The sequence below is a fragment of the Hippocampus zosterae genome, chromosome 14 (genome assembly GCF_025434085.1).
Source record: "Hippocampus zosterae strain Florida chromosome 14, ASM2543408v3, whole genome shotgun sequence".
Lineage (NCBI taxonomy): Eukaryota > Metazoa > Chordata > Actinopteri > Syngnathiformes > Syngnathidae > Hippocampus > Hippocampus zosterae.
Window position 1 is genome coordinate 4,402,752 of NC_067464.1, and position 11,015 is coordinate 4,413,766.

At 45.3% G+C, this 11,015-nt stretch overlaps 2 protein-coding genes across 2 annotated transcripts; both read right to left on the minus strand.

Moving 5' to 3' along the window:
- Positions 1-1,586: 1,586 nt before the first annotated feature.
- On the minus strand, positions 1,587-4,937 carry marc1 (mitochondrial amidoxime reducing component 1). Its single transcript, XM_052085449.1, has 7 exons — positions 4,593-4,937; positions 3,845-4,015; positions 3,596-3,758; positions 3,298-3,441; positions 3,090-3,151; positions 2,577-2,648; positions 1,587-2,131 (listed from the first exon to the last, which is right to left on the minus strand). The coding sequence occupies exons 1-7, from the start codon at positions 4,877-4,879 to the stop codon at positions 2,005-2,007; spliced, it is 1,026 nt and encodes a 341-aa protein (XP_051941409.1). The 5' UTR covers positions 4,880-4,937; the 3' UTR covers positions 1,587-2,004.
- Positions 4,938-6,870: 1,933 nt separating this feature from the next.
- On the minus strand, positions 6,871-10,647 carry kcnk3b (potassium channel, subfamily K, member 3b). Its single transcript, XM_052085458.1, has 2 exons — positions 9,934-10,647; positions 6,871-9,309 (listed from the first exon to the last, which is right to left on the minus strand). Exons 1-2 carry the CDS (start codon positions 10,394-10,396, stop codon positions 8,465-8,467), a joined length of 1,308 nt encoding a protein of 435 aa, XP_051941418.1. The 5' UTR covers positions 10,397-10,647; the 3' UTR covers positions 6,871-8,464.
- Positions 10,648-11,015: the final 368 nt, after the last annotated feature.

Below are 11,015 nucleotides of genomic sequence, written 5' to 3' on the forward strand. Positions count from 1 at the left end.
ACACCCAATGGCCGCTTCATTTGGTACAATCAAAATGTTCAATTAACGCGATCAACTAAACCAGGGGTGTCCAAACTTTTTGCCAAGGGGGCCAGATTTTATGTGGTAAAATGTCGGGGGGCCGACCTTGGCTGACATTCTTTACATTGAACAACAATATTGTTCAACAAATTTTAGTAAGCCAGTCTGTTTCACATTTCCATTTTTATTTTAATTTCAATAATCTTAAGAATTTCTTTTGGTTCATTTGAAACAGGTATATCACATGCAACTGCTTATTCACTTGACTTTTTCTTCAACAGAAGTCTCCTGAGTGCAAATTGATTGATTTGAAACATAAAATGTATCACCATGACTTTTCAATAGTCACAAAACTTTTGACTCGAACAACAGGGAAATGAGCAAGCAATACAGATATCCACAACTGCAAGGATCATTTGAAATATGACATATCAGTCAATATAAACACGGAGTGATGTCTTGTTAACTCGTGAGTGATGCCCTCTAGTGTCTAAATGCTATTACTCATTTAGTGAATGCTATTACTCATTTAGCCACTAGAGGGAAGCAGTACTCTATGAAACATCACTCACCAGTCTACGAGACCTCAGTCAATGCAACACGTGTTCCATTGCGACCAACCTGTGGGCCAGACGGCACTGATTTTATGACAGGGGCCGAGGGCCGGATGAAATTCGACCGCGGGCCGGATTTGGCCCCCGGGCCGGACTTTGGACATGCCTGAACTAAACGATTAAAAATGGTACTGTACAGAACATCCGTGTTAATAAGACGATTTTAAATTAGGATGGGGTATCGAGCAGGGGATTTGACATGAGTAGGGTTTCAAGTTTGGTTGAGGGTTTCCTAGTCGGGTTTAGAGCCATGGTTCTCATTGTAAACGTTTCAAATTAAGAGTTCGGATTTTGAACAAAAGTTGGGTTTTCAATGTCCAATTAGGGTTTTGAGTCAGAATTTTTCTTGAAGCCAGGCTTGCAAGGCCAAGTGATAAGTACGTTAACAACTGTCACTGAAGTCGATAAATAACGTCTTTCATTTTAGTTCGTGGTCATTTGACTCCCGAATACAAATATTTTCACCAGTCTGCAAAATGTCAATTTGCAATAAATCCGGTTTTCCTGCATTTTTTGTGTGGATTATTTGGAGAATTCACTGTGGTATGTTGACACTGCTTGCAAATACCTCGCAGCAATTTTTTTTTTTTTTGGGGTGTATCAGAGGCAAGAAAACTTCACTACAGTATTACCTTGTTTCTGTACCTGCGTTGAGTTCATTGGCGGTTCCATATTGTTTTGAATGTTCGCGAAAATAATTTTTTAAAATGCTCAATTAGCTTTGATATGCAGAAAAAAATAAGGAATTCCGGAGAACCAATCATCTTCCATGTTGACTGTCTTTTAGGAAAGCACTCTCAAATCGCCTGTGACGTCCCCCCCCCCCCCTCCCCAAAAAACAAACGTGATATTGGAGGCATGTTCAACAACATGAGTCAGACAAATTTTGTCTCCCATGATAATCACAAAAACCTTCTGTTGCTCAACATACAAACAACACACAGATTGACATAATCTTGCAAATGTGTTTATTTTCCTCTGTTATAACTCAATATTACATTGAGGTTATGAAATCCAACCTTGAATCGTCATATTTCATACGGTAGTGAAAGATACTGTACTAACCCGTTACAATATTTAAGTACCATATTTTCCACACGATAAGGCCCTTCGGAATATAAGGCGCAACCGCATTATAAGGTGCGTAGAATAGAAGCGCCAATTGTGGCTGCGGTTACATCATGCATCCATCAGATGGAGCTACGCTGACAGAACAGTGATCCATATAGAAGGCGCAACAGATTAAAAAGGTGTAGTGTCAGCTTTTCAGAAAATAATGCTTTTAGGTGCGCCTTTTAGTGCAGAAAATACGATAATTGGGGCTTTGCATTCTTGAGTGCATCAATTGTCGTTTGGCGTTTCTTTTTCATCAGCGGCTGACTTGGTAGACGAGATCGCCCACCTGGATCACGCCGGGCTTCTCCACGCTAAGCAGCTGCCCAAACAGCGGCGCAGACTTGTAGATGTGCTTCTCTTCGGGTTTGCACATTCGGTAGCTGCATGGCCAACACCAGACAAACATTGCAAACCCCCCAGTCCCCCGCCCCAAAAAGAAGCCCAAAAAAACCACAAAAAAAACTTTAAGGGCACATAAGGACGCTCTTGGAGATTGTCCAAACTGTCCAAATATGAAATAGACTCAATGCGTTAAGTACACTGGCCAAATCTAAAAATGTCAAATTTGAAGTATAGTAAATTGGAAGTATATTGAACTTATAATGATTTATTGACACCCCTCTAATTCATTTTTAATTGTTTTCTTTATTGAATTTTTATTGATTGAATAGACTTTAAAAAATTGTATTCAATTTGTATTGTCGATTATATGATGGACTTTTGGACTTACTTGACGACACGTGTATTTAATTAATGGCCTTCCTATTAATAATGACTTCTTCATTGATATAAGTGCCAACCTTTAGTGATGCGACAGTTCCATACCTCTTCAGTGTTGCAAGAGGCTCCTTTCTGCTGCTGATTCCAGTTTTGGGGTCCACCATGGTGAAAATGCACCTGGCGAGAGGACAAAGTATGCAGGTTTGCTTTCATCCATCCATCCATCCGGCATACCCACGCAGGCACGGGGGGGAACATACAAATGCCACACAGGAAGAACTAAGCCCGGAATCGAACCCTGCACCTCTGTATTATGAGGCGGACGTGCTAACCAGTCGATCACTGTGCTACGCAGGTCAACTTGGATTTTAAAATATAATCGGCCTATTAATCATTTTTATCAGAATTTTTTTTCTGACAAATATCGGAATAAATCCATAGTTGCATGCAAAAATGCCATACATGGGCTAACAAAACTAGCATTAATGTGGCGATAGCAACAACATTTTAGACAGATATTTTAACAAATAGTGCTGCAACACATGTAGACAGACAGACGAAAATCAAAATTACATTTGTTCACCCCCCCAGAAGCAAAAAAAAACCCCCCAACTTTACCTCCCGCATGACATCACCCGCCGCAGACGAACGCTGCCAATCTGGATCTCTTCCCATGAATCCTGTGCGCGCACACCCACACACGGGGGGTGGGGGTGGGGGGGTAGAGAAGCATGATGCCAGTTGAGTCGTGAGTAAAATTAGTCCTCCGCCTCCGTAGCACATGACAACTTTTTCCTATCCTGAGACAGACGGAGACTCGTCGTACTTCGGCAAACGCCTCGCAGTCACCGATGACGATGTTGGGCCGGAAGCGCTCCACCGTCAGGTCCTTGTTCATCTTGTCGCTCAGGTCCTTGACAGATGCCTCAGAGAGCAGCATGACCGGACCGCTGTCAGGGTACGCCACTTTCTGAACCACAACCATGAAAACATATGGACAAATTTGGAGGGTGCATTGCAGATTCCTAGCAGTGTCTTGGATTTTCACTCCCGCCCCAAAAAAAACTGCACATCCGGTTTATCTTTTACGTTTACAAAAACACTTTTCCCCCCTGTGAACTGACGTCATCAGGGAAGTAGACAGATTCTGTGTCCGCCGGCCTCCTGGCCCTCATGTGGGGTTCAAATTGCACCAGGCGGTAGGTCTTCTTCGCCTTCAGATAGCGGACCAACCAACGGGATGCTTCGTCGCCGCAGTCACGTCCCGGGATGTCGGCACCGAACACTCTACCATCACCAAAAAAACAAACAAACAACAAGGCGTTGTATGGACGAACAAGACGACGGTGGCATTGGAAGAATGAGCGCCGCACCTGCAGTCCAATAAAGTGTTGTCGGGCTGCTTGACGGGGAAACGCAGCTCGGCCATGTCGGGCCCGTTCAGGCACACGTCACCTCCCTCGCATGTCAAAGACACCAGAACCAGACGAGGTTCCTGGCGGCCCGTCACCATGTGGCCGTCCTCAGTCACCACCATCCAGTGGCTGCAGGTACAACACTGCTAATCGTCTTTTTGATGTTCGAGAAAACATGCATCTTCATCTTCATGAAGACTCTCTTTGATATTTAGAAAAACACACAGCATTAGTTCATTGAATATTCTGCTTTGTCTTGGATGTTTAGGTTTGGCTATTTCTCGATAAGTCACTGAATGGTTTCGGCCCTGAAGACATTCAAGAAATGCAAAGTTAATATAAATGCTCCTTACAAAGTGTTTGAAGCAAACCACAAAATAACCACATCTTGGGTTTTTTAGGTGGGGTTTTTTTTGCATGATAAAATTGCATTAAAATGGTGTGTTGAATTTACTCCATTTTGTCAAGTGGTTGCATGAAATAAAATAATCAAGGTTTAGGTTTGCATTCTGTTGTGCAGCCACTTGACAAAATAAAATCACGTAACTTCAACGCATCATATTTTTCAGTGCGTATTCAATATTTTTCCCTTTTTTTTCCACAGGATTTTTTCTAACGTTGTTACATGGACAACATATACTGAATTTGAGTTTCTTTTTACATGATTTCTTTGGTGTGTTTAAAAAAAAGTGTGTCACCGACTCACCGGTCCGGCGTTTGGCCGTATTTAAGGCCCATCTTGAGGCATTCGGCGACCGGTACTGACGCCGCTTTTCCGGACTTGAGCGGGTGGACGAGGAGCTGCGACACGACGCCCACACGCAAAAGCCTTTCAGACTTTCGCAGGTATTTATATCCGACGCCCAGAGCCACTGCAACTGCGGCAGCTGCCCCGCCGACCAGCAGGAGCGTCGATTTGTTGTGGGTCCAAGGTTTCACGGCGCTAATCGGCTCCATTTTGGAAGTTCGCTCAGACTTTGGACTTCCGTGCATCCGCTGAAAAACTAGACGTGTAACGTTCAAGGAACCGTCGGTTCTATAAATGTTCCAAAGTTTCAGTTGCCTTGTATGCTACGTTCAAAGACATAAACATATTTTTTTGTGAACGGGATTTTGAATCGGAATTTTACGAATCGTGTTATTCATAACATTTTTGTCATATTTTTCTCGCCGCAAAAGTCTCAGAATCTGTTATTTTGAGACTATGAGGGAACCAAAATGTATTTTTCATTTTATAGGGAATTTGGAGTGTTTTTTTTCTAATGGAATTTTGATAGTCGTGAACCGTTCATAACACAAAGCAGCCTTTATTTAAAATGGAGCTTTCAATAAATAATTCGTGTTTTTTTGCTGCACCGTAGAAAAAATAGTTGCAGAATTTTGCATCCCAAAAATGACTCTGTCCATTTTTTTTCGTTGACATTAACTCATTCTATGCCAATCATTATTCTAAAATCGGGAGAGCCGGTGCCAGCCATTTTTGATGGCCTACATAAAATTTAGTTCTCTAGCTTACCATGGACCCGGCCAAAAAAAACCTATAACCCTCTTATTTCAACAGGAAAAAAAGTACATTTCCACATTTTTCTATTCTTTAGTAAACAGCGGTTGAACGTTGGTAAGGTTCTTGAAAATACCAGTTTCCAGGAAAAACTGAGAAAAAGAGTGTTTGGCGAAAGTATGCATATCAAGCAGAACTTTCACTTTGACACTTTTTTTTTTGCATTTGCGATACGAAATACCTAAAAAATGCTAACTAACACTATAAACGACACAAAAAATGTCAGTGTGATTGCAAAATAACAGTTTATTGTAAGATAAATACTTCACTGATGCATGATCTATGCATGAAGTTTTCATGAACGTTGAACTTTGTGTGTGTGTGTTTGTGTTCCCACATGCGTGTGGTGATGACGATGGAACTTTGTCGTCTCTTTTTTGTTTGAAAAAGCAGCTACATGAGAAGGTGTGTCGGCTCAGCAAAGATACCCCGGGAATAATTGCTGCCAGGTACATTTAAAATAGCTCCACTTTTTTTTGGGCGGGGGGGACCCAATGGTGCATTCAATGTTCAATGGACGTAACGTGGAGGCTGACCTTCTCAGGGGGACTATTTTTGGGCCTCTGACATAGAAAGTCGGCTCGGCTGCCAAAGCACAAACAGCAGATGCTCGGCCGGCGGGGGTTCAATACAGGGATTTGTCCAACGAATGCTCCTTCTGTCGATGGTTTAATGGCCGAAGGCGGCCTTCGCGGGCACGTTGCCAGGCCTTTCGAGCCTCGATTCGTTGTGTTCGTTAACCCTCTCATCCACCCTTTAACCTGATAACATGGTTATTACTGTTGTAACCGCTGTCCCTGTGAAAGGCTCAAGTTTGACAGTGTTCGTAACGGTTTCCCGTCAAGGGTTAGCAATCGGGCTGTGCGTCGCTAAAGTATTATGATGTAATACAAGGACAATACATTTTAAAGGGGAAGGATTTTTAAATCACATTTGTTTCTACAATTCAAATTGGTTTTTGGTCACAGACAGGAGCCTGGTTTAGAAAAACAAACAAAAAACCCGGTGGACTTATCCCACCGGGTTTTATGCGCGACTCAATTTGCGCGACTAAGCATATTTTAATGATTTGACACCGCACTGACCAACCCTGATATTTCACTGACTGAGTATGTTGACATTTACCATTGCGTCATCATTAGAGACTAGTGGTGTCACGAAAGCTGTTTTCATAGATCCATCTATCTATCAATGTAGCTAGCTAGCTAGTTGTCTATCTATCTATGTAGCTAGCTGTCTATCTATCTATGTAGCTAGCTAGCTAGCTGTCTATCTATCTATCTATCTAGCTGTCTATCTATCTATGTAGCTAGCTAGCTAGCTAGCTGTCTATCTATCTATGTAGCTAGCTAGCTAGCTGTCTATCTATCTATGTAGCTAGCTAGCTAGCTGTCTATCCATCTATGTAGCTAGCTAGCTAGCTGTCTATCCATCTATGTAGCTAGCTAGCTAGCTGTCTATCTATCTATCTATCTATCTATCTATCTATCTATCTATCTATCTATCTATCTATCTATCTATCTATCTATCTATCTATCTATCTATCTATCTATCTATCTATCTATCTATCTATCTATCTATCTATCTATCTATCTATCTATCTATCATTCAGGTTTCACTTCACAATATGACGTTACGCTACTGTAGCTTTCCGCACGTGGCTAACTTCGAGCCACTTTGCCGTATTGCTTTTGCACCATCACACCTCCCGGGCTGTGTGTCCCGCACTGGCCCCCAATAAATACCGACTAATCACTTTTGCATGACACCGTGTCACGCCGCTACATGTAACCAATCTGCTATAGCTTTTCCGGAACTGGACCTGGGTCAGAATTCCAAGGGGGAAACCATCTGGATGACACAGCGGGTTCTATACATTCTGTATACCTTGAAACAGACCTTAGCCAGTGTGCTTGTTTATGAATATTTTTGGTCTTAAAATAACAGACAATGATGTATCGTGTTCCGATGCATATAGTGGACTTTTCTAATGACGGTCTATTGGAGGCCGTGATTGACAGCTTGATAATTATCCTTTGTGCTAACATGGCAAAGCCCCTCCCATCTGCCAGTACAGACCGACGCTTAAGATAGTCCCTAAAAATAGTCCCCTTAAACATGTACTACTCCCACCCCTCCTTGTTTTTCTTCTCGGGAATAACGATCGCTTTATGATACAACAATGCATCAGCGCAACTGTGTGTTTGAGCGGGCGGTTCCTATCAAGGAACTCTTGAGACCTCTTTTCACATGATTGCATTTTCGGACGTCATGTAACGTTATATCATGACACGGCGCTTCATCATGGCAACGTTGCTGCTTGTCTGGAGTCGTTCTCTGATTTTATTGGACGGTTCTTATCGAACCCCTTGAAAACGGTTTGCAAAATTGTTGTTGTTGCGCCGTATCAAGAACTCAATTCATGATATGAAACTTCTTTGCTGCAACTTTCCTCACTTTGTTGCTGATTTGCGGTTACGGTTCTCATCGCATCACCGTCCTAGAGACTCGTTCGACCTGTTCCAAATGTTTCCAAAAGGAGAGAACTTTTTTTAAGCACCTAAGCAACCTCATTTGAAACGCTGAAGATCACACACTTGAAAAAAAAATACCTGAAGTCCGACTGATCTAGTTTCCTGCGCCGTTTGTTTTTTAGCACCGCGAGTTGACCAACCATTGCGCTGGCATATCATAACACTAAACTGCATCTCTGCAGTTTATTCGGAGTCGAATGTGATATCGGCTGGATGGATATCATCGAAACAGCATCTCAGAAGCTCTGCAGACACGTTTCAAATCTTTTTAAATCGTTGTTGGTGTTGCGTCATCTCAATTCGAGACACTGCATCACTGCAATTTTGTTGCTTGCGGGTCGTCGTCCTCTCGGAGACCACAAATTTCAGTTTGTAGCCTAAACCTGTCAAAGAGCAGTCCAACGATCAAGTTCACTCAGCACCACAAGTCGAAATCTCCCGCCTCGCATGAGCGGTCCGCTTTTTGGGGGTATTTTTGCCCCCCTACACTGAACTGCGTCTCATAAACATCCGGAATGGTGAGAGAATGTCCAGTCGCTTCTTAGAGCGCCGGCGCGGCGTACACACACAACCCGTGGATGCCGTCTCGACGTAACGCGTCCTGTCCCGCGGCAGGTACACGTCCGAGAAGCCGAGCTCCCGGGGAACGGCGTCGGAAGGGCCGCGCGGCTTGCCCTCGCTGCGGTGCCACAGGCATGAGCAGATGGTCTGGAATTGCAACACCTCCGCGTAGACGTCTTTAGCCTTGGGCGTGGACGGCGCCGAGGCGGCGGGCGCCACCAGGCACGTTATCTCCGAACCGGGCTTGCCGTTGCCCGGCGGGGGCCCGTGCCTCAGGGCGTCCCTCCGCTCGTCCTCGGCGTTCATGGTGAGGAAGCGCAGCACCACCAAGTTGAGGAAAGCGCCGATGACCGTCAAGCCCGTCAGGATGTAGACGAAGCAGAAGGCCACGTAGCGCGGCTCCTTCTGCAGCGCGTCGTGCCGCTGCAGCGCCACGTAGTCGCCGAAGCCGATGGTGGTGAGCGTGATGAAGCAGTAGTAGAAGGCGTGCAGGAAGCTCCAGCCCTCGCTGCTGGAGAAGGCGAGCGCCCCCACGCACAGGGTGCCCAAGCAGGAGAGGAAGCCCACTGCCACCATGTTGGCCATGGAGACCTCGGTGTGGCGCAGGGCCAGGCACTTCTTGGCTCGGTGCAGCAGGTGGCGCACCAGCGTGTTGATGCGCTCGCCCAGACTCTGAAACATGACTAAGGTGAGCGGGATGCCTAACAGGGCATAGAACATGCAGAAGACTTTCCCTGAGTCCGTGCTAGGGGCTGCGTGGCCGTAGCCTGTGAGAGACACAACACACACACAGTAAAAAAATGGCAGTTTTCGCATGATGTCTGTGTCAACCGGGTCATTGTAATGGACAAAGGGTGGTTGAATCAAAGTTGATTTAATAATAATAATAATAATACATTTTATTTATAAGTGCCTTTCAAGACACCCAAGGACAGACCAATTGAGGGAAAGCGCATCCATTTAAGCCAATCCAAGCTACTGGGGGGCTGTTATGACTGAGGCCATATAAAGAAGTCAAGAAAAACGTTTTTTTCCGTCTCTGATCAAAACAGTGTCCCCCTAGTGGATGCTCAACGAATTGCACCTTATTAAAAATATGAATTCGGTGTCTTTTATGCATTTTTTCCACTTTTAAATTATCCCGCGGGCCCGATCGAAGCTCCTTGCGGGCCGAATCCGGCCCGCGGGCCCTATGTTTGACACCTCCCGCCTTTATCTTTGCTTGAAGCATGAACCTTGATTCAAAACCCCAAAATTTGTCGTGAAACCCAAATTTGAAACATTGTCCCACGTTTGAAACATGACACTCGAAATATTCCGCCACGACTTCCAACCCGACCTTGCTCGAAAGCCTTATTCCAAACCCGAACGGTCCCCCCTCGCGCACTCACCGATGGTGGTGATCACAGTGATAGCGAAGTAGAAGGAGCCGGCGAATCGCCACTGCACGCCCGCCTTGTGCGCGCGTAGCTGGGCGACCACCTGCTCCAGTTCCTCGAAGTTAGCCCGGCTCAGGTTGAACTTGATCAACATCTCTTGACGCCGCGCCTCCAGCCGCCGCTTGTGGCCGCGCTCCTCGCGGGACTCCAGCGTCTCGAACACGGCGGCGCCCACCACCAGGTAGGTGAGGATACTGACAATGAGCGCCAGGGTGCGGGCGTTTTGCCGCTTCATGGCGGAGGCGGGAGCGGGACCCGAGGAGGGCGAGCCGGGCGGGAAAGGGCTCTCCAAGTCGGGGGGAGCATCCGGGTAGCACCCCCGCCGCCGCCGCCACCGGAGCTGGTGCTTTTCGCAACCTCCTCGTCCTTCTTCCCCTTCTCCCTCCGGTATACACGTCACCGGACTCTTTGTCATCAGCGTCTATTTTGGAGGATGACACGAGTGGGCAACCCCACACTGCAAGACTTCGACGAGGAGGAGGAGGAGGAGGAACCCGAAATGTTAAACAAGAGCAAATATTGAGCGTGCAGGTTATCTGTCCAGTGTCACGCTACTTAAAGGACGCCAGAGTCAATATTGAAGTGACACTCCCGTTTGTTTTTTCACGATTTAACATAATTGCTTCCTGTCTGCTTGATCGAAAGAAGTGACTCTTACTCTGACGACTAGTTTTTTTCTCCTTGTGTGTGTGTGTGTGTTTTAAAGCCAGAAAGTTGCCAATTGAAATTTGTTGTGGAAGTGGAAGTTATTTAGCATCTTTCTGGAAATACTGACAAATTTGGACTTTAGCTTTTGGAACTAAATTAGAGCCACTCGGAAATTAGAGTGGGCTAACCTTTGGAGTTAGCCCAAAAATTAGAGTGGGCTAACTCCAAAGGTTAGCCCACTCTAATTTTTCCTTTTCCGAACTTTCTCTCCCCGCCGAACCCTCTCAAGATGCCAATTTGTTAAAGGTGATCATAAAGCGGGAAAGCTTTTCTTTCCCTTCCCGTGAATTTGTGTTTGCCATGCGCTTTTGCGCAATTGGGGGAAA

Coding starts and splice junctions, on each gene's coding strand:
- marc1 (XM_052085449.1), bottom strand. CDS start 4,879: ATGCACGGAAGTCCAAAGTCTGAGCGAACTTCCAAAATGGAGCCGATT. Junction 3,759..3,844: donor AACACTTTATTGGACTGCAG/GTGCGGCGCTCA, acceptor TGGTGATGGTAG/AGTGTTCGGTGCCGACATCC. Junction 3,152..3,297: donor ACTGCGAGGCGTTTGCCGAA/GTACGACGAGTC, acceptor GTGCGCGCACAG/GATTCATGGGAAGAGATCCA.
- kcnk3b (XM_052085458.1), bottom strand. CDS start 10,396: ATGACAAAGAGTCCGGTGACGTGTATACCGGAGGGAGAAGGGGAAGAA. Junction 9,310..9,933: donor CACTGTGATCACCACCATCG/GTGAGTGCGCGA, acceptor TGTCTCTCACAG/GCTACGGCCACGCAGCCCCT.